This window comes from Accipiter gentilis, chromosome 17 (assembly GCF_929443795.1).
Source record: "Accipiter gentilis chromosome 17, bAccGen1.1, whole genome shotgun sequence".
NCBI classification, from domain to species: domain Eukaryota; kingdom Metazoa; phylum Chordata; class Aves; order Accipitriformes; family Accipitridae; genus Astur; species Astur gentilis.
This window is the reverse complement of record NC_064896.1, coordinates 17,813,844-17,841,730: the sequence shown is the minus strand read 5'-3', so window position 1 is coordinate 17,841,730 and position 27,887 is coordinate 17,813,844. Positions and strand designations below refer to the sequence as shown.

Sequence of the window (27,887 nt, the reverse complement as noted above, 5' to 3'; positions counted from 1 at the left end):
TCCGCTTTTGTTGTATATGGTTTACTCTTCCCTTTTAGCAAAAGCATATGTCTGAAATTTGATGCAACCTCTTTAGATTTCTCCACAATAACTTAATAATCTGTGGAATCACAGAGAATGTTAAATAGCTTTAAGAGCAGACAGTTTCAGTCTGCTGTTGTGGAAAAAAGCACCCACTTTAACAGTGTATTACTTCAGAGATCACAGGTTTTGTTATCACAAAGGAATCTACTTACCTTCTTGCACATACTGTAGATCATTTCAAGATATTTTGTGTCTGACAGAAGCGTATCTGTATCAACAGTAACATAATTATGCAAGAGAGGCATCATGTCTGTATTAAAAAAAGAATGTTCACAGTTAGATATTGTTTGCATGTTTTATTAGACGAGCTGTTAAAATCAGGCTGAAATCTATGTATTAATAAGTTAATTGCAGTCTTGCTTAACGTTTGTCAAGATAAGCATGCATCTACTCATAGATGCCTTAGCAAAACAAGTCTGGTTGCAGCAACAGCAGAATAAAATACTTCAAGTGTAACCTCACTCTAGTGTTCTTCTAACATTTCAATCAAGATGCAATTCATTGTATGGTTGAAATCACATATATAAAACCATCTGGCTTTCTGATTTATTTGTATTACTTACCAGTAAAATAATCAAAGCCATCCTGCTGAAAGACTTCAAAAACAAGCGGAAGAAGCTGCCACATTTGTGCAGAAACTTGTTGACAGGTCAGACTATGAGCCAGGGAAAAGATCTCCTCATAGAACTCTAAACCAAACAGAATAGAGGTAAATTTAATGCCAATCACACACACTTAAATAAATAAGCCAACGGAAATACATATACCTAATACATGCTGCTGCAAAACTGTTCCAATCACTTGCAAACAGATCCCTTCCAGCTGCTGGGTAATCTGAAAAAAGGAGATTTATGATTGTTTTCAATACTTTGGAGTTGAAATTAAACACATTTTCAAATACAATTGCTCAGAGCAGTTTCTATTTACACAATATAGTCTTCTAAAAGCAATTAAAAATTTCTCACATTTTAGACCACTAAATGTGTAAAAGCAGCACTCTTACATAAGGGTTTGTAAGATAGCTTTTAATACAAGCTGGTTTTGGAGTATTCTTTGAATATTGGAAGAATCTCATTTTACGGTATCCTTCAAAAAGAAAAGCCTGACAGTAACCCTGTGCAACAGTTCAGTTCCATTAAAACACAGTTAAATAAATGTATATATATCAAAAGGGTAAGCAATGGAAGTTACAGGAAGTATTTGCTGTTCTGGAAAAGTGAAATTTCAAAACAAAACCAAAACCAAACAAATACCAAGCCACCTCCCAAACCTAGCTTAGGATGTTCACATGGTATGTGGACAAACAGTCTAAATGCTGGTCTACAGATTCAGACACTCTTCCCAATTAGTATTTATTAGTCCATGGAACAGCTAGCAAAACAGTCATTCACCAGTTCAGGGCACTTACCTTGCATAGGGACAAATAAAGGTTGAGTTTGTGTCTTAGCTATACAGAACAGGATTTGAAACTAACCAGCTAAATACCTTACCTCTTGGAACACTGGGCATCCTGTGTGAGATGTCTCTAAATGTAAGTGTTTACTGATCAACATTTTACAGTCGAGTTCCTCAGGACTAGCATATCATTACACAAACTTTTCATTTAGATAGCAAGAATTTGCTGACAAAAACAAGTACATGAAAAGCTTGCCGAGCAGCTTTAGCAACAAGTAAATGAGCCGAACTGGTCCTTGGTTTATATTGCATGGCAGCAATGGCTTCTGCCCTTGGGCATTGAGAATGCTGCTTCCTCAGTAAGGTCTTCAGAACCCCAAGAGCACAATTTATTACTGAACTATTTAGTAACTAAAAAACTATGATGCATTTACCAAAAAACAGTAGCTGACTTTGTCAAGAGGATTTTAATCAGCAATACCATCTTTTGAACAAGCTGTACTCTGGACAGAAGTTAGTCCATTCAGTACAACAAAACAAAGTAAAAAAAGTTTTCATCACACTGGTGAATTCTACAGTGCAGATTAGGCAGGTTTAAAAAGCCCTACCATTTAGCATAGCCACAGCAGCTGTATTTACAGACATTGACTCTGTTGCAGAAAGCAAACTAAGTCAGCAGTCAATGTTCAAAGCTAACTGAAGTTTTATCTATTTTCTTTGAAGGGCAGACCTCATCAAATCAGATGGGTTTTCCAGAGGAGCTGACAGTTCCATCTGTCACAGACAAGTTGTTTCCACCTATTTGAACAAGAACCTGGATTCTTATGAGAAATACTGTGACATTTATGCTCTATAACTACAAGCATTGTGTTAGAAATGTGACCCACTCTGTTACAACTTTGTTGCATGATAAGTACTTCACTGTTTTCCAGTTTAAGATATTTTTGGCTGAAAAGGACACTTTTTCAGATAACAATGTCAGGAACACTGGAACTACAACAGACTTTCAGTGTCTTGGACAATACATATTAGCTTTAAAGTAATTTTTACTTACTTCCTTGTGATCTTCAACTACACTGAGAAGTGTATCAATAGTATTTAAGATTCCCATTGCTGTCACTGCCTTGTCATCACTGCCCTCTTCATCTGGCCCAGTCTGGATCACCTGGTTAAATGTCATTGCCTGCATGTAATAGCAAAACAACCCATACATCATTTAATGAGGACATGCTTGGAGATGAAGAACGATGGTGCAAGTCTGGTATTCTACACAATTTAGGGATGACTCCCGCTAAGAAAAAGTGTATGAATATTAGAAGGTGAATACTCCATTCCAGAGTTTGTTTTCAAGACTGATAAGATTTGAACATTAAGCCATTTGAGCTGTCATCCTTTATCCCATTCATGAACAAAAAGATATAAATGACATTACTTTCCATGCAAAAGAATACATTTCCTATGATTAAGTTTTTCTGACACAAAGTTTAATTGGTAGAGGAACTAGACTGGACCACTTTGCAGGCATTCCCAGAGAGGACATGCAAACAATTTAGTTGTAACTCCAAGGCAAGGGCCGTTAATAGGAAAGCACTGACCTGACCTCTGCTTTTGAAACCATTAGTACAACTTGCTAGATATCGCCATTCAAGCTCTGAACTTCTCCTGCAGATGCCATTTTATTTTTACATTACATACAACATAACATTATTTTCACACCAAGTTTTTTATTGAAAATCTGCTCTTTAATTTCCCATTTTAAAACAGAAAACCTAAGTCACATTGTAGAGACTACCTAAAATGTGCTACCAAAATTCATTAACACTACCAGGAGAAAATACGTCCAAAGATTTCTCAAACATTTCTACAATCATTCTTAGAAATTTCTGTTTAGTTCAAGCGATGAAGCCACTTCTGAGAAAAAACCTGTCTAAATGTAGAAGAAAATTACTTGTATCAATGCACTTAAGCAGACTGGAGTAACAACAGATATTAATCAATGGACAACTACCTTAGTTTTAAATACCAGTCTTTCACATATTAAACATCTTCCTAAGTCACCAGAAAGTCTTACCAAATGTTGTGTCATTTCTACTGCAATTGGGGTAACTTCTTCACTATATTCACAGATCATCTTCTGAATCACATTAGTAAGATCATCATTTTCAGTCTCTCTTATAATATGAAGTAAAGCTTGCATTACAGGTCTAATGAATGGAGTAATATATTCTTTAGCTGTAAAAAAATGGAAATATTTGAATTGACATTCTTACAAAACTACAGTATCAGTATAAGAAAGTCAATATATGCTTCATTAATGTTTAGTGCTTTGGCATTAACATACCAAAAATGTGGGCAGTATAAATCATTATAGCAATACTAACATTCAGAATATTTTTTAATAAAAATGTATACCAAGGTGATCACAACTTAAGTATGAAAACCAGAGTTCTACAGTCTTTACAGAATGCAAGATTACTTATCAATGCAAATTTTGGTTGAACAGGAACGGGTACGTATGCCTTTTTGTCAAATTAGCCAAATTATTTGATATAGAATTTATGTTTGCTTTGGGGCTTTTATGCCAGCTTCAGGAATACTAAGCAATGTAAAGCCTGCCAGGATAAAGACAACTTAAAAAAAAAAACAACAAAAAACAACAAAAACCATGAATGAATGTATGCCAAGACAGATATGCTTATATTGCCACTGTATGTCTGATTCAATGAGTAGGTGCTGTAAAACTGAATTTATTATACCATGAAATTGTGATAATGTTATTTATGAAAAATATAAAATTTTCCGGCTAGAAAATTACAGTAAGTGATTACAAATTACAATTGCAAGAAGTAAATTAACATCAGGAAAGAAGAGAACAAGTCTCCCTGAACATCACAATATTAATACCTATTCCATTAAAGCTTGTTGTAGCTTTAAGAAAAGAGGGCTACCTTTCTCTTGATTACTGATCAGAACTTGAAGTGCTATTGCAGCCTCCACTTTCACAGGCATTTCCCTATCATCTATCAGACACCGTCTTGTGAGTTCTAAGGCTGTCTGGAGATTCTGGTCACTCTTAAATTTGACTTCACAAAAATAATGAAGAACCCAACAAGCCTAAAAAAAAGACATTGAACAAATTAATAGTTATGAAACCTACAAACAGGATTATCAACTACTTGTATACCCATAACCTACACAAATCATTAAATCTGAAGTACAATTACTGTTGAATAAAGATACTGTAAAAATTTTTTAACAGATGAAGATGTTTGAGAGTGTGGAGGCTGGCCAGTGGGAGGCTTGTCTTTCAGACACATCACTAGACCAGTACTATGATCTCAAGTTCATCTTTGGCCACAGGTTTTGTGTGAGCAGTACAGTCTAAATGCAAAACACAAACAGACCATACCACCAGACACAGATGGAAAACTATGCACACAATTCTGCAGCCATTTTAGAACTACACAGTAGCTATCTATAATCATACATAAAGACTGATACTAATCTCTGAAATAAGCATAAAATTTATCACAGAAAAGGTGCAGAAAGAAGTGCATTTGTTAGAGCTAAAAACTTAAAGAGTATTCCTGAACTCTTCAGTTGGAACGGTCCATCTCAATAGTAAATCTTACACTTTCTTACCCGTGCTCTCATGTAACCCAGCTCACTGCTGAAGAGAGGGAACACATGATTCTGCAACATATATTCCATCTGATCTTTATATATCTTCTTCTGTCAGAATACGAATAGAAACACATCAGTTTAAAACTTTATATAAAAATGCATTTCTAATCCAGTAAAAAAGTCACAAGTGTGAACAGCATAACAAAACCCTCACTTTTAACTTTCCCCTTTATTAAAGTCCATTAAGCAACAATGAAATCCTGTATTAGTAATTAAACTTGGATCCTACTTTTATAATTTTCAGTCAGAATAGTGACACTTTTTTTCCTATAATTTTTTGACTCCTATAAAAACCCTTTGCTTGGCAATACATTACTCTAGTATCAAAAGCAGAAGTAGCCAGGGAAAATTCTCAGAGCTGTGGTTCAAATACAAGTCCATGCCCTGCCTCTTTTTTGCTACCATTCTAATTGAACAAGGTTGCTAATTTCACTTTATTTTCTCTCTTCTACACACAGAAAAGATCTCACTAAATCAACAGCCTCTCACTGGATGGATTTTTTTTTTCCTTTCTTCCACAAAAAAGGGAATGTAGTTAAGTGTAGCACAGGAAAAGGTGTAGCAATTCTTACTAGAAGCAGAGAACTTCAAGGAACTTAAAACAATAATCTGAACTTGAACATGACCTAACAAAACTTCTGTAATTAAGCTGGCAACAAAACCAAAACAATTAAGTTCAACAGCTTTAAAAACAACTAGCAGTGATTCAAAAACTTGTAAACTCAAAGAGCTATTCTCATTTCTTCTGACAGTATATGTGAAAGAAAGGAAAGGAGAAAAAAAAAAAAAGAACCAGAAGAACCACCAAATTTGTTGTGCTTACTTTTAGAAGAATTTCAGCCAAAGAACCGATCATATGTAAAGCACCGTCTTTCTTACGAGGGTCAGCATTTGGCTCCGTAAGGATCTGATAACAAAAGCCCATTGTCTTCTGCAAGACCTAGATTACATGTAAGGTTAGTCAAAGTATTTCAGTCAATCATCTCAGGTACCATTCTCAGTGCTCTGAATTGTTTAAATCTAATAATCTGCTCCAAGTCTGGAATTGGGTAATGTTTTATGTCTTTGTTATAAACACACAATATTCTTGATAGATAGGTCGTAGGGGAACTGGCAAATACAAAAAAATCACAGTAAAATGTGTGATTTAGACCAGTGCAAAATAAATTTGAGAGAAACGATAAATTTTAGTGTACTATGATATGACAGAGAGCAGAGAAGTAAAACTCTTATTAGTAGTTCTTTCAGCAAATGGAGACTATAAACTAAATCTACTTAACATTGTATTGAAGTAAAATGCTTGAATAGTTTACCTCTTTCCTTTTACTACACGATGTAAACAATAATGTCTGAGCAGCAGTTGTTGGAGAAATGAAGTCTTCAAATACATCTATTAAGTAAACATATAACAGCTATAAATTTTCATCCTTTACTACAGTTCATGATCCTAATGTAATCTAATGATTTAATATGAAATAAAAAAGCAAAAAATTTCCTTTTTTTTCCAGGTGGTTAATCATGCTTTCTTACTGCAGATGTTCCAAGACCAAAAACTAGTAACACATGGTTGGAGATTCCCAATATGTATGTTTCACCTTTTTTGTGATCACTGGCTCTACATGTCTAATTTGAAATTGTATGTCTTCCTTATTTTTAAGGTAAATCTTTTGTAACAGTAGAAGCAGACACAGCAGTCAATTTTTAACATATATTCTATCTGCTGTACAGGTAAGCATACATAATTGAGTTAAAAATGCTCAGTTTCTTATTTTTCTGCAGAAGAGGATTATCAGAGCCTTGTATAATATCTGTACTGTTTACAGGTCTGCCTTTGACCTGAGGGATAAGAAACTCCCAAACCCATCAAGATTCCTTGTTCTAGCCACATAAAAGTCCTAGTGGAAGGAAGAATTTGTTCAGGAAGTAATGAAGTATCTTCTTTCTTCCCCAGCCTGAAAGGACTGCATAGACTTAATAGTAAACCCCAACAACAAAGTAGCAAGCCACAGGAGGTGAAATTAGAAAAGTCTGGAATGCTAGGCTTACTTCATAATGTCATTTACCATTACGGTAAATCTGTTCTGTACTGTGCCACGTGTGAAATTACTTAAGATTGTAAAAACTCCAGGGCCTGAAATAATAGCTGTTGTAAAGCATAAACTTTTAATAACATTAAATTTATGTAATTATTGTTAGCAAAACCTGGACAATTTGACTTAAAACAAAAACTTTGTAACTGTCAAAATTAGCTTTTTCAAGTGCAGAAACACCTGTGTCACTGCTGTCAGATGTTATTTGTCATTTCTACCAATATAACCAAAAGTTAACTATATGAAGTTATATTATTTGGATAATACAAACTGTTTGGGGTTTTTTCCCCTTTTAAAGATTAAAGCCATCTCTTATTTTCACAAAAAACTACAAAAAATCCCATCTTCGTGTGAAGTCATATTTTAACATGAGCAGATTTCAAATTCTCACCAAATTTCATGCGAATATATTCATATGGATCTTCTTGCCAAAGCTCTTCATCAGCATCTGTATAGCACATCAATGGAAAAATAACATCTTGGATAATTCCCTGCAATAAAGAAAAAGTTGAAAACAGGCTAGCACTGCTAAATCAATCTCTGTATTCTGTCCTGTATTTCACTAATTGTTCAACCTGTCACTTCTCACATAAAATGGTAACATTATAAAACTATTTGGACATAGTGAATTTTATGTGCTACCGTACAACAAATCGATCTTTTAACTTAAGGCAGAGCTACAACACAGTGCAAGCTATTAGATTTGCTTTGGATAATGGTATGTGGAGATGATTCAATGTCATAAATTCAGTAGTTAACAGCATCTCCAAATTGTTGTGTTGCTGTGTTATGCTGTAATCCTTAATATGTTAAAGCACAAAGGACTGACAGCAAAAAAAGCAATTAGCTAGCTTTGCTCATGTATCAAGGTAACCTTCACCAAACACACTTAAATTCCTTCCACCAGCAATTTATAACAGGGGTCCCTAAAACTTGAATTCTACCAAGGATAGAAACACTATACAATAGACTGACTAATGTACAACTGAGTCATCCAAGTACTAAACCCCCAAAATGGTTTACTTGAATATGAGGTTTCAGATTCTTCCAGGTGACTGCATGTGACACTCCTTGATTGATATAATTCAGTGTTTGCTGCAGAACTCTAGGAGCCATGTACTGCTTTTCCTTGTATTGATACAACACCTTCAGCAACACCTAGAAAAATCAGATCTCATCAATAGTTTATACTGAGCACAGGCCATTTAACCACAAGAATTCTACCCTACCTCACAATCCTATATGAGAACCCCTCTAAATCCAACAAACCCCCCCCCCCCCTATTTATTCATTAGACTAAAATGGGTGCTGACTAATCCTTCTACTAAATGTCACTGTTAATTTTATAAAGCAATTTGCAGCTCATAGCAGGTGGTGCACATCTTTTAAAAATACAATCCTTTAATAAGACTGTCCTGGTTTCAGCTGGGATAGAGTTAACTTGTCTTCCTAGTAGCTGGTACAGTGCTGTGTTTTGAGTTCAGTATGAACAGAATGTTGATAACACTGATGTTCGCAGTTGGTGCTCAGTAGTGTTTAGACTATAGTCAAGGATTTTCCAGCTTCTCATACACAACCAGGGCACCTGACCCAAACTGGCCAACAGTGTATTCCATACCATGGGACATCCCATCTAGTTTAGGAACTGGGAAGTGGGGGCGGGGGAATCGCCACTTGGGGACTGGCTGGGTCAGTCAGCAGGTGGTGAGCAATTGCCCTGCACATCATTTGTACATTCCAATCCTTTTATTACTACTGTTGTCATTTTATTAGTGTTATCATTATCATTATTAGTTTCTTCTTTTCTGTTCTATTAAACCGTTCTTATCTCAACCCACGAGTTTTACTTTTTTTTCCCCTGATTTTCTCCCCCATCCCACTGGATGGGGGGGGAGTGAGTGAGCAGCTGCGTGGTGCTTAGTTGCTGGCTGGGGTTAAACCATGACAAAGACAAAACATACATGCTAATTCATCACCAACATGGTACAGCAGTCCTTTCTGTCCAAGGTTTATTATTACATCTTATGACTCTCTGGGGGCAGAAATTCATGTCCAAACACTGGACTGGTAAAATACTCTACACTCACGCAGTCTACTGATTCTTGCCTATGTACAGCCTTACAGCAACAACACTCTATGAAGAACAATGAACCAGCCTTTCCCTTTAGTCTTCTGGTCTCAATTCTTCTCCTGAGATGGCATTCAGAACTATTCACAGGTGTCATGGTTTAACCCCAATCAGCAACTAAGCACCACAAGCCACTCACTCACTACCCCCCCACCCTGTGGGATGGGGGGCAAAATGGGAAAAGAAGTAAAACTCATGGGTTGAGATAAGAACAGTTTAATAGAACAGAAAATAAGCAACTAATAATGATAATACTAATAAAACGACAGCAGTAATAATAAAAGGATTGGAATATACAAATGATGACCAGTGCAATTGCTCACCACCCAATGACCAACACCCAGTTAATCCCCAAGCAGCAATCCCCCTGCCCCCACTCCCCCCATTTTATATACTGGATGTGATGTCACATGGTATGGAATACCCCTTTAGCCAGTTTGGGTCAGCTGTCCTGGCTGTGTCCCCTCCCAACTTCTTGTGCCCCTCCAGCTTTCTCGCTGGCTGGGCATGAGAAGCTGAAAAATCCTTGACTTTAGACTAAACACTACTGAGCAACAACTGCAAACATCAGTGTTATCAACATTCTGTTCATACTGAACTCGAAACATAGCACTGTACCAGCTACTAGGAAAACAGTCAACTCTATCCCAGCTGAAACCAGGACAACAGGGATTTACATTTGTTAAAGTCCATGGCTTTCCACAAATAAGGAGATGGAATGGACATGGGACCATTACTAGTAATTAATTTCTAGCTCACTGGAAAGTTTGGTATGGGTAATGCAAAGGGATTTCCTTGTAGCCCAATCCAGGCCAGTAGTAACACTGCACCTTCAAGAGCAGCAGCACCAACTGGAGAGAAATGAAAAATCGCATTTCCAGGGTTTCATTTAATTCTTCACATAGAACAACAATGTTTTAAAATCCAAAACTGAAGGAACCAATATCTATCAATCTGTAATATCACCAAGAAAACATTTTCGGCAAATGAGATTCATTATTTTGAAAAGTAATTCCATTGATAACATTACACAAGTACTGAAGCATCTCTCCCAAAGGAGATGCCTCGCGCTTGAGTTTAATGAGGAGTTACAAGGCTTTGGTGGCATTAGATACTGAATTAGAGTAGAAAAGGAAAAGAGAGCAAATGTTCAGACTTACAGCTGTTTCAAGGATTATCAAAGAATACATATGTCAAAATTCTTTTTTAGTCTCTTGTGAACTAACTGAAAGAGAAAATTCTTCTCTGCAAAAATAGTGACAGATGTTTGTAACTTCCAAAATCAGTAAAACATGAATACCTGGTAAGACTAACATGCTTCTTGAAGTTAGAACAATTAAGAAGATTGTTAATCATTAAGAAGAGTCTAACAAACTCGTAACAAAATTGATTAAACATGTAAACAACTATGCAACATATTTTACTTCTTTGATGGTAAGCCTTACATACAATCTTTCCAGAAGTAATCAGGAAACTAATGAGGATTGGGATTTCTTGCAGTTTTACACAGTGTACATGACATTCTAAAGACTGGCTTCCATTATAAATGTCTACACAAGCAATAAAGAAACTACCATCACTATATTAACATCATATACTGAACTTTTATAATGCATGGATCTGAGACAGGCTCCATGGCCTAAGTCACACCATGGTGGCAGCTCAGAAAGATTTAAAAAAATATAAATTGGGTTTCTTTGTTCTAGGCATAAGCAGTAATCCTGGGTCTTCAGCAAACTAGAACATAACATACAGTAATACAATCTTATCTGTGGAAAACTTATACAAGAAGGTCCAGCTTGCTGGTACATTTTAATTTTAGAAGGATCTGAACTTTCTTTTTTTTTTGAGAGAGAGATTCTTCAATGTAACAGGACAGCACATAGAAAAGCCTAAATTCATTAATAGTCAATAAAGGGGTGGGGAACAGTGTTGGAAATGAGGACAAAGCTGAGGCCTAAACAAATGGTCTTTGCAGCCACACTACTTAGGACAAGTGTTTTGGTCCTCTCTTTCCACAAATGTACGCGGTTCCATGATTCAGATGCAATAAATAAAGAAATTAAAAAGATCAAGAAAAGGTTTAAGAATTGCAGTGAGGAAAAGCAGAATGTGGGATGGAGGCTCAAGGGCAAATAAAGAACATTCTGCAACTGTGCCAAGGAACAACCAGACAGTAGTGTTCAACCAGGGCTTAGTTCTGGCTCATCAGGTCTTTCAAAATGAGAAATGTCTTGAGCAAAACAGCTGCTAACACAACGGATAAGAATCAAGGTATTCCAGCTAAGCAGCTCAGACTGTTTTGGCCAAGCTTAAGAAAGTTTAGCTACAACTAATGCTGAAGGTACTGGAATTTTTTTTTCTTCTTCTTCTTGGGGGGGGGACGGGGACGGGGATGGGGGGGACGGGACACCAGCTGGTGACCTGCACATGACAAAAAGATATAGAGTAGATAAAAAGAATAATCAATGACAAGTAATTATGAAAATATTATTAGCAGCATGTTTCAAGTTTATACTTTAACAACCTACAAACACATATCTATTACTCCTTGAGTAAAAGGGTGCATACACTTTGGAGACTAAAGAGAACTCAGTGAAGCATACTATCAGAATTTGTATTCTTCAGTATTTCACAGATTTCCAATTTTTGTAAAGAAGTACATGCTGTTCAAAAATCTTCCATAACATTTATCTGAAGCATTCAATTACTTGAGCGTACCTCCAAGATTTATCTTCTGCACAGAAATAGAGGACAGTGCCTTAAAAATAATCTGTATTTCTAAGCAAGTTACATTATTGTATAGGAAGAAACTGTAAGCATTTTAAAGTCTTTAAAGAAAATTGCTAAAAAGCAAGACTTGAATTCTTGGTGTTTCCTAGATGCAGTAAGGATCAAAGTTGATTGAAAGAAAATGAAAAGAAAAAACATGAAGTATTTTGTTCAACTGTTTAAATTTATTTTTTCAAAAACTTTTTGCCCATACAGTTTTTTGTCAGAACTTTGTCTTATCTTGGAAGTACAAAGCGATCAGTAAGGTCTTAAAGAACATGTAATAATTATCTGTCTGATGTCATCTACAGGTGACAGATGAACACCTCAGAAGGTGACACTGACTCTACTTGTCTGAGTAGAATGTTGGGATAGATTTCCTAACGCTCAATGTGATAAATGTTCTTTTCCCTTTCAATACTTCAGATAACCTTCAAAAAACATGTATTTAGGAGATACTCTCCCTACTTTTCCTCTTTTAAAGTCTTGTAATTCATTATACTTTCATTAGGAATGAAAACTAAGAAAACTGAAACTGAACTAAGAACTGTTCTTCTGAATAAAGTAAAGGCTCTGAAGAAAACATTCTACTCCCTGAGATTTTCATAAATTAATAGTCTATTTACATTTACAACCTAATCATATTAATGTAAACAGATTTGTGGGCCAGTACAAGGCAATTTTACAAAAAATACCTGAAGTTTTTTTATAAATAAAACTTGTTTCAAAATAACAGAAGTCAAAAGTACAGCCAAGAGCTGAAAAACAGATCCAAAAATTTCCCAATATTCATGAGAATTTTCTTGCTAATTCAAAAAGTTCAGATTGCTGACTTGAAACACATGCACATGCACTATAAGAGGCAGATGACAATTCCTGCCCTACCAATCCATTCCATCCCTTCAGGAAAACCTGTAGCTTGCTGCCATGTGGTAGGACTACCTGAATCATGAAGTTACTCCAGTAAGGGTAAATTAAGGATAGTTCAGTATAACATCAATACATCAGGTTAGAAACTGCTATAGTCCAAAAGATGTTTTGCATGTAACAGATCCTGCAGAAGTGGCAACCCCCAGACAGGGAGATGAGTGTAAAGTGACCATCAGACTTACCCGTTTGTAAGCAAGCCTCTGCTTGATCAGGTTTTTGCAGAAGGCTAGAAAGCTTAGTATTTACTGAGTTTGAGTGAAAGAAGAACTGTATCAGAGTTAAAAGGGTAGGTAAGAAGGTCAACTACACCATATAAATATTATACCCATCTCTTCCAGAACGAGAAAAATTGATAGCATTTATCTGAAGCTCACCTGAGTGCTTCTTATATGAGAGCATTTACTCTGTTTACAGATTATCAGTGATGCATAGGCCATTTGCAGTGGATTGTCCTATGTGGCATATGAATAATTCTTTTAATAATTCTTTTCATTTTACCCATAGACATCGGTGCCTTCCATACCAATGTACTTAAAAAAAACCCAACTATGAAGAAGAAGAAGCTTTTTCAGAAAATAGTGAAATAAGAAATCACTACTAAGTCTGAACTTATCCTAATACCCCACACATTCAGTGTTTCTTACTTGCTGAACACCAACAGCGAATGCCTTCAGGAACACTTCAGCAAACTCATTGTACTCCTTGGAAACATTACCAGGGCTTCCATACCTAGAATTAGAAGCAAGTATGCAAATTCAAGGGTGCAGCAATATTACTGACTTGAAGACTTGCTTGGGTTTTTAAAAATAATAATGGAAAAGATCATACCTCTCAAAAAGTCTAGCTAAGATATGCAAAGCCCACTTCTTGCATTTCCACCAAGGCAACTCAGGTCTATCATCTTCATCAACTTGAAGGGTTTCCTTTTGGGGAGAGGGGGGGGATATTATTTACCAACTATTCACAAAGAGTTCAAATTATACATACTTTGAAAAACTATATACCATATTTTGTTTTTAACCTGCCATTTGCACTTCTAGCTTAATAGAAGTATATAGTACAGCATATCTAAAAATAAATCCCATGATAGAGGCTGCATAAGTGGTCAACAAATTCTTTAAACAAGAAGCCAAAATAAGCTGTGCTATGATTTGAAAACAAGAGAACTCCCATACAAGCTACACATTTTCAAAATTTGTCTAGTCTGTTTAAAACACCCTATTTAGCTTAAAAATTTATTTTCTTGGCATCAGCTGAGAAAAAAGAATGCAGAAATAAAAAGCTAAACTTCTTAACATTCTAACAAATGAAAAATATTTAAGCTTAAAGATACAAATAGCCAAAAGCCACTTACAGCTGGTACATCCCTATCGACAACAGTCTTCAGGATTTCTATCCATTCAGTCAGGTTTTGCTGATTTATCAACTCCAAAGGTAATGTGTACTTATTAAAAAAAAAAAGGGGGGGGGACGATAAGTGTATTATAAAGCAATATGAAAATAATGTTACTTTCAGTTTGAATTTTAGCTCTTTCAAATCTTTGTCTACACACTTAGCTACCATGAAAGATTAGCAAATGTCTCGGAAAACCAGGCTAAAGAACTTAACACAACCTAGTCTATATCCTCAGTATCCTCAAAAGTGCTAGAAGTCTTTACTCAAATACACTCTGCTTATGCAATGCTAAGACACTACTTAAATGGATGTTACACTAATTTCTGAAGCAATTAAGAGCATATTAACAGTTCATTCCAAACTGCTGCATTTACACTGGCAATTCTATGTAGGCTGGCCTCTACAATGTCATTAGAAAACTGATTTTCTAATCTGTTTTCTAGCAAACACTCTACCTTACAGGATGCCATGCATAAGTTCTATCTAACGCCACCAGGAATAGCACTGTACAAAAGTAAAAGTACAGCACAATCAAGCATACCAAAAACCTGTGATTTGTAACACAGTTGAGTAGCTTAGGTAAATTATTTGGATGCAATCTAATATTGTTAATAGTTCTGTCATTTACTATTTTAAGGAAAAGTATAATGCTTTAAATTAAATTACTGATCAAGTACATACAAAATTATTTTTTACCTGGACAAGGGCATAAAATATTTTGAAGATCTGTTTCTGGATGAGGACAGACTGATCAGATGGATCACTCAAGAGCTGAATGAAACTATCCTTCAGAACTGGTAGAAAATGTTGCATTGCTGCTATCAAAGGACTCCGCTCCTCTGGTTTCTTGTACCTTTAAATAAGAACAAACTAGTTTTGTAGACATTTCAGGTGGCTTTTGAATTTTAAAAGTCCACATCTCCCCCAGTGTAGACACAAGTAGGTTATATTACCGTTCATAACAACATATGATTAAAAAAATACCTAGCCATTTCTTGTTACAGAATTTGAAATAAAGCTATAGTCAGACAACATTACAGTTAAAAGGCAAGTTAGAAAACTGCTGAGCATCCATTACTCCACTATATATCCACATTAGTTTTCTGCTGGTAAGGCACTCCTGCCAACTTACTCACTTTGAATACTTCATCATGTTCAGCCACACCATTACTATAGTGAAAAGCAATCAGGGCACTACAAAAACTGCAAGCAAAAGGTACACATTTATTGCCAACAACGGCAGATGCTGGGCTACTCAGTAAAATTCCAGAAATACGTTTACCAGAGTTCATAATTAATCAAAATATTTCCAGAAGCTAGATTACTTCACTGACATTGAAGAAAGTAAATGGTGAAGTCTCTCAGTTTACCACTGATGTCTCTCACATCTTACCATTTAGTTTGCCCAAATCTGACTATCTGATAGAAAATGTAAGCTGGAAGGCTATGTGGTGAACTCTGAGCAAGCTTTGATTGCAAACTGCCTTGAAATAGTGGCTCGCACCTTCCCATGCTGATGACAGTCCACCAGTTCGCCTATCCTGAAAACAAGGCTCCATTTCCCTTCTCAAAACATTTCAAAATTCCTGAAAGGACGTGAAGCTGCATTTTGAAATCTTCACCCCAAATTTTAACTTACAAAGAAGAAAGTCCTTATTGACTCAAGAATTATCACAGCAGAATAGGATCTTGTCCATACTGGTGATGACAATAAGAACAAAGTAAAATATCACTTTAACACCATACAGCTTTATTTTTTGATTAAGCAATTAATACTACTGTAGTCTTGGACTCTTGTGGGAGATTTCTGGGTTGGGGTGTTGGGTTTTGGTTTGGTGGTTGTTTTTTTTTTTAAAAAAATACATTTTTAGTAGACTTTTCACTAATATTAAATATCAACGCTCAGCCTCTTTTAAGAGTGCCAATTTGCAGAAATATAAGATAAAGTCTACTCAATCTGCTGCCAGAAGGCATATTCTGTAAAAACTGCTACAGAACACTGAGCTCCAAAATCCTGTTCAATAATATAGTTTCCATGTATTTTCTGAAATAGAAACTTAAATATAAGGATTAAATGTTGCTCAGGAAAACTCAGTTTCTAGTTTCCACAAAAGACACTATTGAAAAAGACCAGAAAAAATAACTATGCAAAGAGCAGCCATATGATCTTGCTGGCTGGATTTCAAGGAAAAAAAAAATATGTTGAAAAGCCCCAAGATATTTACCTTCCACATTAAGGGAAAAAAAAATTCAACAGCTAAATATTCCTACAACTCAAGCAGTAAAAACTTTATCAAAGTCATAACAGACATAAGTAATTTAACAAATTTTAGAGACCTGCTTGCACCCATATTGTTACACAATGAAATGTGCATATTCCTACATGATTTGTGAAACCGACCCTTGTTGACTTGACCAGAAAGCTAAACAAGTATGAGAAGTTTCTGGCCTCAGCTGAAGTGTCTGATCAACTAAGATTATGAACACACCTGTTACCTTAGTTAATCATGCAATGACTGTGCTTGTATCAAAATTCTTCCCTAAACAAGGGTTGCTATAATCATAATAAACTACCAGCAAATACTTCATGCTTTATATCTTGCAGATCTCTGCTGTACATTTGGTTAAAGATGTTTAAATTGAACATCAAGTGAGAAATTAGTTCATTTTCCCTTTCTAGCAGGACCTGCAATTTTCAGCCACCAAATAAACTCCAACATGGGATTACAAAGGTCTTTATAGCATTCCTGTAAAAAAGAATTTTTGAGAAAACTGATATTCACCTGTTTTACACTAATTTACATAAAATTCATTAGAGTGAAATTTTTCAATGCAACGTTTTAAGTCAAGTGCCTGAAACAAAAATGTTACACATGACAGTGCTTTGAAAAAGTTGTGGATTCCATCAGTTCCACTACTACAATTCCTCGACTCCAGGATTGCACTTTTCTCTGACCCAGCTCAAATGAGCTTCCTACACACCAGCAGCAGCTGCTAAGCCCAACATAACTTCTCAAAGTGCAACCTCAACTTTAAAGCTCTGAGCGTAATATCAGATACAGCGCGAAGAACATTGACCTGTATTCTAGCCCAATGCCTTACATATAGGAGAACAGTGGGCTTTGAGAAAGATTTCCTATGATGGGTTGGATGAGGCTATCAAAATGATCATACCGAGTTCAGCCAACTAATTTGGAACTTCCTAACATTCAAGATTTCATATGTTGAAACCTTTATATGTTCACTGTCACTGATACCTAGAGTACAAATTGTTTAAGAGTCTAAACCTGGTTTAAATAAGTAATAATTTTCTGCAAAAGTCATGACTTTGAGCATACTTTCTTACTGCTATCAATCCACAAAAAACAACTACCAAATTAAGGCTTTAGAATACTCTCTTTTTTCTGGTCTCAAATCTTTAATGAAGGTAATTTTTCTGTAATTTCTTAGTGGAGAAGATAAATGAGCCAACTTCTGCATGGCAAGTATTCAAGAATATTCTCTAAAACTAGATTTCTGTCACCTTTGCACAGTCCCACACACAACTGTACATGGTCACAATATATACAGAATACAAATAATACACACAAATTTATTAATTCTGTTGTTTCATATGGTAGAAAAAACTTACTCATAGTTTTTTACAAGTTGATAAAGACAAAGAAGAATTCCAAGCCAACAAGCACTGTTGTCAGACTGAAGATAAAATCCAATTTTCTCCACAACTGCAGTCCAGCGACTAGGATAATCATGCTTGATAATATGGTGAATGCAAGTAGTAAGCTGTACTCTAGAAATCAAATGCACAATTATTAAATAAGTTACTACTATTATTTTAATAATATTATTGTGGTGTTGAAACAACTAACATTGCCCAAATTTAGACTTATTTCAAGTTTTGTTTAGAAGGTTTAGGTTCTGTACTTTCTGCTTAATATTCTCCATTTGAGAAACTTTAAATTTCTACATGCTGCACAAGCTGAAAACTGTTTTTCCATCTACATTGTTTCTATGCTTAGGATACACAGTGCATGACAATGATGCTTAGTACACAGGTGATCTTAGTTCTGGGGAGAAAAAAAACAAAACCAAAACCAACAGTTAGAAACCACAGCCAATTCATAACCAGGTTAATACTGCATACCTAATCAGCTCAGGAGAGTGAATAATGGCTTCTACAATATTTTCACGAATACAGTGTCTATCTTCTTCTGGGATGGAGTAAGGTGGAATCTCTCCTGGTGCAGTTTCACGATCTGGCCAATATTGGGTTATCATATTTTTCAAGTAGATAACCCCTGTGAGACAAAAGTGGCAATTCAGCTGATAGCCATTCAAAGTACAAAACAAACATGCATTTTGCAGGCAAATCTATTTTAGAACAAAACTGATTGAAATGACTAATTCATTGACCATTTCTGAGTAGGAAAATCAAAATACATAAACCATGCAAATTATTAAGCTAATAATTTACTAGGTTGATACTCTTCTACCCATTTATTGTGATGCCTGTATATTTAGCTCTGTAAAGAATGTGTTTTCATCTAAAAATACTAAACGTATTGCTTTTATCTGTGCTACAGATAAATAGTTGTGGAACATTTTAGCAACACACTTCTTACAAATCCTTTATAATTATTTTCTCAGTATCTTCATTAAAACAAAGCTAATCAATACTAATGACTATCTAAAACATGCCTTGTAAGCAAAAAGAATAAAATCTAATTAAGTTGTGATACAGGAGTGAATGCTAAAGAGAAACAGAGCTCCTTTATACCAAGGCTATGGGCCACAGCACTTTGTAGCAATCAGGCTGCTGGCACAAATGCCTGCATTTACCATTTGACAACCAAACTGCTTATGTGGCAGAACACAGATTACAGCACTTGGAAAGAAAGACTTACAAAACGCAACAGGAAATCTCAAATGACAAACTAGTAACAAAGTTACTATTAATCTAATTCTATGCACAAATGCATAAAGCAACTTCTCTTCTGAAATTTCATATGCACCTTCTGAAGATTCAGAAACCAAAGGGTTTCTGAAAGGGTCTGCAAAGGTAAGAAACACTCAGCAGATATTGCTATTACAAGACTGAAGTGATGCAGACTTCAATCTGTCCTTAGTGGGATTTATTATTGATTACTTTGCAAAATATGCACTGTTTGTAAGCTATGTGTTGTATGAGTTGTCTCTACTCTCTACAGACCGCTTCGGTTTTTAATTGGCTTACACTGAGGTTGAATTTTCAGAGGTTGTTTTCAAACCTCCCCCTTTTTTTGCATGTCATACTTTTTGAGTCATCCTCTGAATGGTACTCCCAAGCTATAAGATAAAAATGCAAGTTAGGTTTATGCTACAACTTAGAATAGTCTACTACGTGGAAGATCCAAATAAGTGATCAAGATCACACTTGTTGAACTGTCAGAAAAACCACTGAAGTAGCGTATTAGAAACCACTATCAAGTAATCATAGCAGCTTTAAGGTGCTGTCTGGAGTTGCTAAGATGCAATATCCAATTTTGATGGCTCATGTGCAAAATCAGCAAGGTTCCAAAAGACATAATTTACTTTCTTCCTCTTAAACTGTTTAGAAACATTAGCATTACTAGTACAAGGTTAAATAACCTCCTTGGATGAAATGTACTAGCATCATAAACCATTCTGTTTCCCTCAAAGACCATTATTATTACCACTAGAGATAAACAGGAGCAATCACTGAAGAGCCAGCCACCTTCTTTCTGTCTTCCCTATTCAGTGTATGGTGCCAGATGTAGTTCATGATGACTGTAGTTCAAGTGACTCCCAACTTTGGAGCATTTGAGATTAAAACTATTTGAATTCTTCAACAGTATCTGCGTATGTGCTTGTGTGTACGCACCATTAAAGTAGATGCAATGAAAAAAGGATTTTAAAACTTGCCTGCTTGTCTCACTGGTAAATCCAGCTGCTCAGACATAGTGATCTGAAGCAGAGTTGAAACAAAGTTCACTGACTTATGAGCCTGTAGAGAAACAACAAAAAAACCCAAATATTATTTAGTCATAGTTTGTTAAGTTTTCGCATACTCCCGTTAGGTTTTACAATATCTTTGTAATGATGTAATGCAATCAATAGAATACCAGCGATTCAAACAGTTTCACAGTAGTCAGCTAATCAACCAAAGCATTCCAAAGTTTCATGCTCGCTGTATTTTGAAGACGGCATGGGGAAGGAAAACCCCTACCGTTTAAGGTAATAGAGTTGAAGAAATCATTAAACAGTAATCAGCCTTTACCTGTCACCAAACAAGTTCTTAATTCAGAACAAATACTTACTTGAAAGAAGAATATCTGAATAGCCAGAAAAACCCAACCGCAGCAAGTTTACAGTGACCTTTAACAAGGTATGAATTCATTATATAATAATCCAAGAAACAGCTGGCAACTATGTTTTAAAACTAAGCCCAGCCTTAAGCAAGCCTGTGCAACTCATAATTCATCTTTCTGAAAAAACAGCTTCAAGTGACCATTTATGCACTACTGCAGCAACTATCAGCGTAACTGTACAAAGTATAAAGCAAATCAACAGTATGGAGACCTAAATGGAGTGACATCCACAGAGTAACAACTTTGCAAGGATTTGCAAGAGTTCACTTAAAAAGAAAACAAAATGTGTTTTTTCTTACAGCAGTGAGAAACATCATTGATACACTAAATATTATATTGTATTTTCAATATGAGGAAAATAACCTTAACATTATTATAGCAACCCTTACCCACCTTTCCTAAGCACAAAAAACTCGACAGTCTGTCCACAGAGGCTGTGGGACCTCATCCTTTGAGATATTCAGAACTCAATTGGACAAGTCCAGATCTACCTCATCTAACTTCAAAACAGCTTTGCTTCAGGTGGCTGGACCAGATGATCTGCAGAGGTCCCTTCTAATCTAATTACTCCAGATTCAAATTGCCAAGATATATTTCTGCTTTATCTTCACTTACATGTCAATATTGTTTCATACATTCTTTGCAGCACTTCTATCAGAGACAACTGCATAGACCTACATACCTTAACCTGTTAAACTCTTAGGAAAACACCTCTTACCTACTTGTTACTCAATTTATTACTCCCTAGAGAAAGCTAATAAATTAATACTTTGAAAACTATTGAAATTACACTATCCATTTATCAAAAACAAACGACTGCGTCAGTTACTGCAGCAGAGCAAATAATATCATAAAGAGAAATAATCAGAAATTATCCTTCTATTCTTTTAGTAGGACCAAAAGGTCTTTTGACAGTATGAAATGTCAACATTACTCCTAAGTGTGTAACAGTGCCCAGCTCACTCCTACAGCACCAGGTTCTTCTCTCCAACTTTAACTTTCCCTAGCAAATATCTCCTATAAATTCTAGTATAAACAAGCGTAAAAGGGACAGCCTGGGACATGACATTTGTTCATGCATTTGTACTGAGATTTGATTAGTGTAGCTTGTTTTCCATCTCCTGTTAATTGAAACTCATTTTAAATGAAGAAGAAACTTGACTTAAGAATCTCCCCAAAACGTTAAAACTTCATTGTACATATTCATCCTGTGCACTAAAAATCTACAGGCTACAAAAACCCCACAGAAGCACCACTCTCATCTGGTCCAACTGAAACGTTTATTTGTAGAGTGCGTTTTGATGAATTGGGAGTAACTGACACTGCAACATGAGCATACATCTTTCTCACCCATGTCCCTCTGAGATCCCCAAAGTCCTGAAGAAGCAAATACACTTTCAAATGAAAAGAAGTATTTGTTTTCAACTGTCAAGTAATGGTTGAATAAATACATTTAAAATAAAATTTATTTGTTGGTATTAGTTTCTACTACAGCTCCAGGTCCGTTAAGCTCATTCTTTTCATAAGGAACATTAATAGACACACTTCACCTGCAACACATACCAAATTACATTAGACCCTAAGACAGCACAGTATCCAATTATATGCCTAACATTAATGTCAGCGGAAGTACTCCTGTACTTAAGTGTGTTACTATGAACTGGCTGAAGAAAGCTTTCAGTTTCAATAACCTTTAACTCACCTACAAATAAGGCTATATTAGTCTTCATAAAATGGACTTAAAAGTGGAAACTGATGTCTTTCCACAGTGACTAAGATAACCTTAACAGCTACCTTTTCAATAGTGAAAATTTGCAATGTGTTTCATGTTTGGAAATTGAAAAGCATTTAATCCTATAATTTTTAAAAAATGAAAGATTACTTTCCCTTTTTCATGATAAATGACAACTAACCTTTTAATAAAAGCTATCCACTTCAGTAAAAAATATGGTAATTGCTTAAGAACTATCAAGGAACTAATGGGACTAACAAAACAAATTGAATACAAAAATGTTGTCTTAAAAGCAAAAAGCAACAAAAAATACAGCAGTGTACAAAACTACCACACACTGAAATTTAGTAAAATACCCAAGAATCATCTTTCCTTCATAAAAAAAAACCAACAAACAAACAGCACTGAGCCTATGCCAACAGCAAGCTAGAGAAGCTCTCTAGAAATGTTAATTTTATTAGTATGTGGGATTAATGTATTTTCACCAGATTCTTTGAACTCTACCAAGTTTTAAAGGATAGGACCAAAACATCTATAACATTATCTTGTTTTTTTTAAATCTTACAAATATCATCCTTATTAACATCTCAAGCATCAGACACCAGTCAACCACAAAGACGAGCTACTAGCAGTTCAAAGGAGAGATTCAGACCAGAAATAATTTGTGCTTTTAATACAAGGTAGCATAAGTAAAATACCTTGTACCTTCCAAACAAAGCCTCCTCTTAATCGATTCAGTTCGTAACTAAACTCACACAGAGCTACATTAACACTTCTACGCATTCTATATGGAATATAAAGGACTTCCAAACTCTTTACAATGACCCATTTCCATGCCACTGAAAGGAAGGCAATTCCACAGAAACTGAGATGTGGGGAGGAGTCAGCACAGCTACATGAAAGCATGTGTGTACTGAATCGTCAAATAAAAACACAGGTACTACAATAACCTGTCACTTGCTCCCTTGTTTTGCTTTAGTATTAAAAAGAACATCCTATGTTTTACTGGCACCCAAAAAAACAACTTAACTTAAAAAAAAGACACCACATAGGTGCTGATTTTGTATGTACGGCATTAAAAAATACTGAACACACATCCATTTCAGCTATTTTAATCTTTAGTATTTTTACTCTCCAAAGATGGCTGCCTCTGAGGACATCATGTTTCTCTTCACTGACAGCACTGCTAAAAAAAACCAACCAAACAAAAAACCCACACCTATTTTAGGTACATATTCTATACAAATACTAGCTTTTGGTTTTAGTGCATGTGATTAGCCAGAATACTCCACTATACAAAAGGTGAGCTGCAAATGAAGATTTAATTAAAAGTCTATCAGAGTACTATCTGAACGCAGAGGATTCTGCTGGCCCATGCACGCCCCAGTCTCCAGAAGAATCGGATGCACTGACGCTACTTCAGTGAAAGCCACTGGCAAGTAATGTCATTATACACAGAAGTCCCATGGCTCCAGCATGCGAGAATTAAAATCAGGATTTCACAATGGTTGCTATCACATACTCTAAATTGCACGGAGACTAGAAACAATTTCTATGACTTTTAAAGTTTTGACGTCAGTAAAACTTTGTTTTTATTCTCTTGCCCATTGTTTACAAACACCCTTTTAAAATAAATACATTTAGAGAACTACGATAACTGAAAAAAAAAAAAGATTCTGTCAAAGTCTGTTTCCCAACACATAACTCAACATTTTAAAAAAACAAAACCAAAACTCATCTCAAGTCCTTCCCCCTTACAAATCCTCCAACATGCCATGTCACTGGTATGACTTTGTTGTCTAAGAGCCAAAGAATTCAGGGACTTTTCCCAAGAGCAATCTTTGCTATGCAGCCTCACTAGCTGAGGAATGTATTCCATCAGACCACAAACTCTGCACCACTGTCTGTTAATATCAATCACTGTCCCAGAACATACAATCTTCTTGCATATTTCATTGCAGTTTTTCCTAGCTGAGTTAGTTTGTCAGCCATGTGCTAAACCACACTTTTGAGAAAAGCGTTATGCCAGCTACATAATCTGCAATATAAATGAAGTTTGAAGTTAACATTAAAAAGACCAGTTCACAGCATATGAACCATCACCAGTTAATTATGACACTGAAAAGCACTTTTTCCCCAGTAATGATACTCACAGAAGTCAGTTACACTCATCTTTAATAATACAATTATTCTTATCTCACACAAAGCCTGCATGCCACTAAATGATAAAACCAATATTCTTAGACATTAAGAATTCAACATACCATAACAGACACACTACTATAGTTACCTCCTTTAGCATTACCAAAAAAGCAAAACAGAAGGGTAATACTTACTATATGTTGCTGAACTAGAACCCTAGGTTATTTATATAGTTATTCAAAGTAGCACACATTTAAATAAAGGCTACAATTTATTTTTAAAGGAGCTGGAAAAAAACAAATTCAACGCATCTCCCCCATTCCAGTTTTGAAAAAAAAAATAAAAAAATCTACATGCAATTTTTTATCTAGACCATAACAGAACTAGGTGAACACAACTATTACACTGAGATGAAACAGTTTGTTTTTTTTATAGAAAGGTAAGGTCAGGAACTGTAAGGCCATGCTGAATCAGCAAACTGCCCTGTAGCACTCTTCAATTCTTTTTTAAGAACTCAGCAGGTGTGGAAGTCATTCTGACCTCAGGTTTTTGCAAGCTAGTTCTGTCACCTCTTATGCAGCTACAATGTATATGCAAATCCAGTTTAAGGTCCACAAAAGATACATACATGCTTATCAGATCTCACAAACATCCCTGATGCTCATTTCATCGGAATACTGTCTACAAGTTCTGAAACCTATTTCTCTTCTGTTCACACCGGAAAAAGGAATGTGCTTTTAGTAAAGGATAGCGAAGCACACACAGTACTATGTGGTAAGTCATGAGAAAGTGGCAAGCTGCCCGATCTGCTAGGATTTTACCTCATACTGGTTAACATGCATTAAGAATGTAAGTTCTTCCTAATGAAGACAAAGCTCCCTTGGCTCCTTACTGCCCCCAAGGGGATTTCTGGTGTTGGACCAGCCTTGATACATACAGTTTAAAACCATCCTTTCCCAAAGCATCTCTCATCTAGCACACACCAAAATATATAGATGAAAGATAAGGGAAGTGAAAATAATCGAGTACTTTCGGTAAAATGTCATACTAACAACTTTAAAAGAGAATGCATGATCTGATAATCAGAGCCAGGAAACTCATGTTCTGTTCTTGTTCCTACTCACACTACAAAATATAGCTGTAGGTGTTATATGTGAAGACCATGTTAGAAAAGGTTAAAAAAGTTAAAGATGGGGGTAACACTATAAACACCTACCCCAAAGTATCCAAAACGTAGCATTTCAGCATTTGGAAATTCCTGGGTGAAAGGCACCATGTAATAAGCAGTTTGCTTTTTCCCCCTTTGACAACCTTTCACTCCAAAGCTCCCAGTAGTTAGAGTTCAATCATTTAATTTAATCGTTCCATCGTTCTGGCATTTGTATCTATTAAGCAGGCAATGAAAGACACTGAACTAGGCACTACTGCATCCTGTTAAACCGATGGCATGCTATGGTGACTAGTCAACAAGCTAAAGCATTTTTCTTTTCCCTGTCATTTGTATTAGAACATGAAAAAGCTTAAACATAACTTCTGAAAGGCACTTTTTCAGCAGAGCAACAGGATAACACTTTCATAAACAAACTCTGTTAAGCCTTGACTTAAAAAATTTTGAGTTATTGGGGATTGTTTTGGGGTTTTTTTAAACATTCTCAGACACAAAAATTGGGTTGTTAATCTAAAGAGATGTCTTAATAGCTCATATGCACCGGGATTAATCTCAGATACTTAACAAGACATACATAACAGTTAAGTTATAAACTCCCTGGAATTACAAAGAAACCTGCAAGGAAAGTATTATCTAGCAACTGCGCCTTTATAAATATGTTGATATTAAAAGATGAAACACACTGTGTATCATTTTCAGAGTGTCATTCCGTAGCTGCATAGTTAAAAATATCTATTTTCATCACCATTTCTGGGAAACAGTTTATACACGCAGTACAAAGATTGTTTCAAAAGGCAACGTCTTCTTGCTGCTTTCCAGTAGCTTACTTGAAGACTCTGGTTCTAAGTCCTTGTAAAACACAGCTTTCCCCTGTAAGACAGGGACAGAGATGGGCAAACAACTCAGGGTACATCATCAGCTGGAAATTACACAAGAAGCTGTCAGACACAAGAGCTAGTGGTATCATTCCCTATAACTTATTTTCACAGTGTGGAAAGTAAAGCCAAAGAGACCGAAATATCTGCATTTGTTTTTAGCATATCTCAACTCTAGAAGTTCTCACAGCATTTTATGCGCAGGCAATATAACCCGATAAAACTTAGTGAAAGAAGAAATAAAGCATAGAACAATTCATGACTTAGTCAAGGTCAAAGGAAAAATAACAAAGCCTGGACAAATCAAGAATCATACACCCCTGTTCCCTTCTCCAGTCAGTGGAAACTTTGTTGATTGATAGGGTATGATGAAGACAGATCTAGATACTTAACTCTTCCATTAATTAGTAATATCAATTACTGACTGAAGCACGTTCTTTTCTGATAAGGTAAAATGACCACTCTACCAAAAACCCGTCTCATCAGCTCAACAGAGGTACCTCGGACAAATTAAAGGTAAACTAAAAGGTCAACCAAGGACAACTATTAAACTTAAATTATAAAATCACTTGTGTGTGCTTGGCCACATGTAAGAATAGCTTTCACTGCTGTGTGGTTTCATCTTTACAGAGAAAGAGACCCCCATACCTAAAATAAAATATTAACTGGTAACACAATTGCCCTAACAGTTAACAAATTTAGACCAGTATCCTGCAAGCAAATGCATAACTGACTTCAACAAGCCTATGCAAAACCAAGACCACACATGTGACTAAAACTACATATATAAATGCTTGCATTATGACAAAAGGCCTGTGAAAGATCAGTGAAGCTATATTTCCAACAATAAAGAATTCTTATGCACTGGTTCAATAATGTCTGGTGTTTTTAAAGGGGCACAGATATTTGGATTTTATACCAATTTAATATTTGTGTAGTACATGATAGACCATGATGTTTTGATTCAAAAGCATGAACAAAAGCCAGTTGCTGGTGAGCAAGATCCTTCATGCAACAGAGTTAGCCATTTGCTGAAGACCCCGACTGGCAGAGAACGTAATTTCCTGCAAGTTCAGCAACTCATTACCTGCAGAAAAGAGCTAAAATAGATTTCAAGCAAGTT

At 35.7% G+C, this 27,887-nt stretch overlaps 1 protein-coding gene and 1 non-coding gene across 2 annotated transcripts in view; both read right to left on the bottom strand.

Annotated features, from left to right (window-relative positions):
• The window catches only part of IPO7 (importin 7), a 37,757-nt gene that overhangs the window by 8,033 nt on the left and 1,837 nt on the right, over nucleotides 1-27,887 (bottom strand). The window contains exons 2-19 of the mRNA XM_049819968.1: nucleotides 20,402-20,483; nucleotides 18,624-18,777; nucleotides 18,111-18,269; nucleotides 15,176-15,332; nucleotides 14,438-14,527; nucleotides 13,912-14,006; nucleotides 13,728-13,812; nucleotides 8,277-8,411; nucleotides 7,645-7,744; nucleotides 6,477-6,553; nucleotides 5,987-6,103; nucleotides 5,122-5,211; nucleotides 4,428-4,593; nucleotides 3,551-3,711; nucleotides 2,534-2,662; nucleotides 852-918; nucleotides 648-773; nucleotides 237-334 (exon numbers count right to left, since the gene is read on the bottom strand). Coding sequence (XP_049675925.1) covers nucleotides 237-334; nucleotides 648-773; nucleotides 852-918; nucleotides 2,534-2,662; nucleotides 3,551-3,711; nucleotides 4,428-4,593; nucleotides 5,122-5,211; nucleotides 5,987-6,103; nucleotides 6,477-6,553; nucleotides 7,645-7,744; nucleotides 8,277-8,411; nucleotides 13,728-13,812; nucleotides 13,912-14,006; nucleotides 14,438-14,527; nucleotides 15,176-15,332; nucleotides 18,111-18,269; nucleotides 18,624-18,777; nucleotides 20,402-20,483 — 2,088 coding nt within the window. The remainder of the gene's footprint in view (nucleotides 1-236; nucleotides 335-647; nucleotides 774-851; nucleotides 919-2,533; nucleotides 2,663-3,550; nucleotides 3,712-4,427; nucleotides 4,594-5,121; nucleotides 5,212-5,986; nucleotides 6,104-6,476; nucleotides 6,554-7,644; nucleotides 7,745-8,276; nucleotides 8,412-13,727; nucleotides 13,813-13,911; nucleotides 14,007-14,437; nucleotides 14,528-15,175; nucleotides 15,333-18,110; nucleotides 18,270-18,623; nucleotides 18,778-20,401; nucleotides 20,484-27,887) is intronic.
• On the bottom strand, nucleotides 4,743-4,926 carry LOC126047575 (small nucleolar RNA SNORA23). The gene has a single exon (XR_007508600.1). It is a non-coding gene; the product is annotated as a small nucleolar RNA SNORA23 (small nucleolar RNA).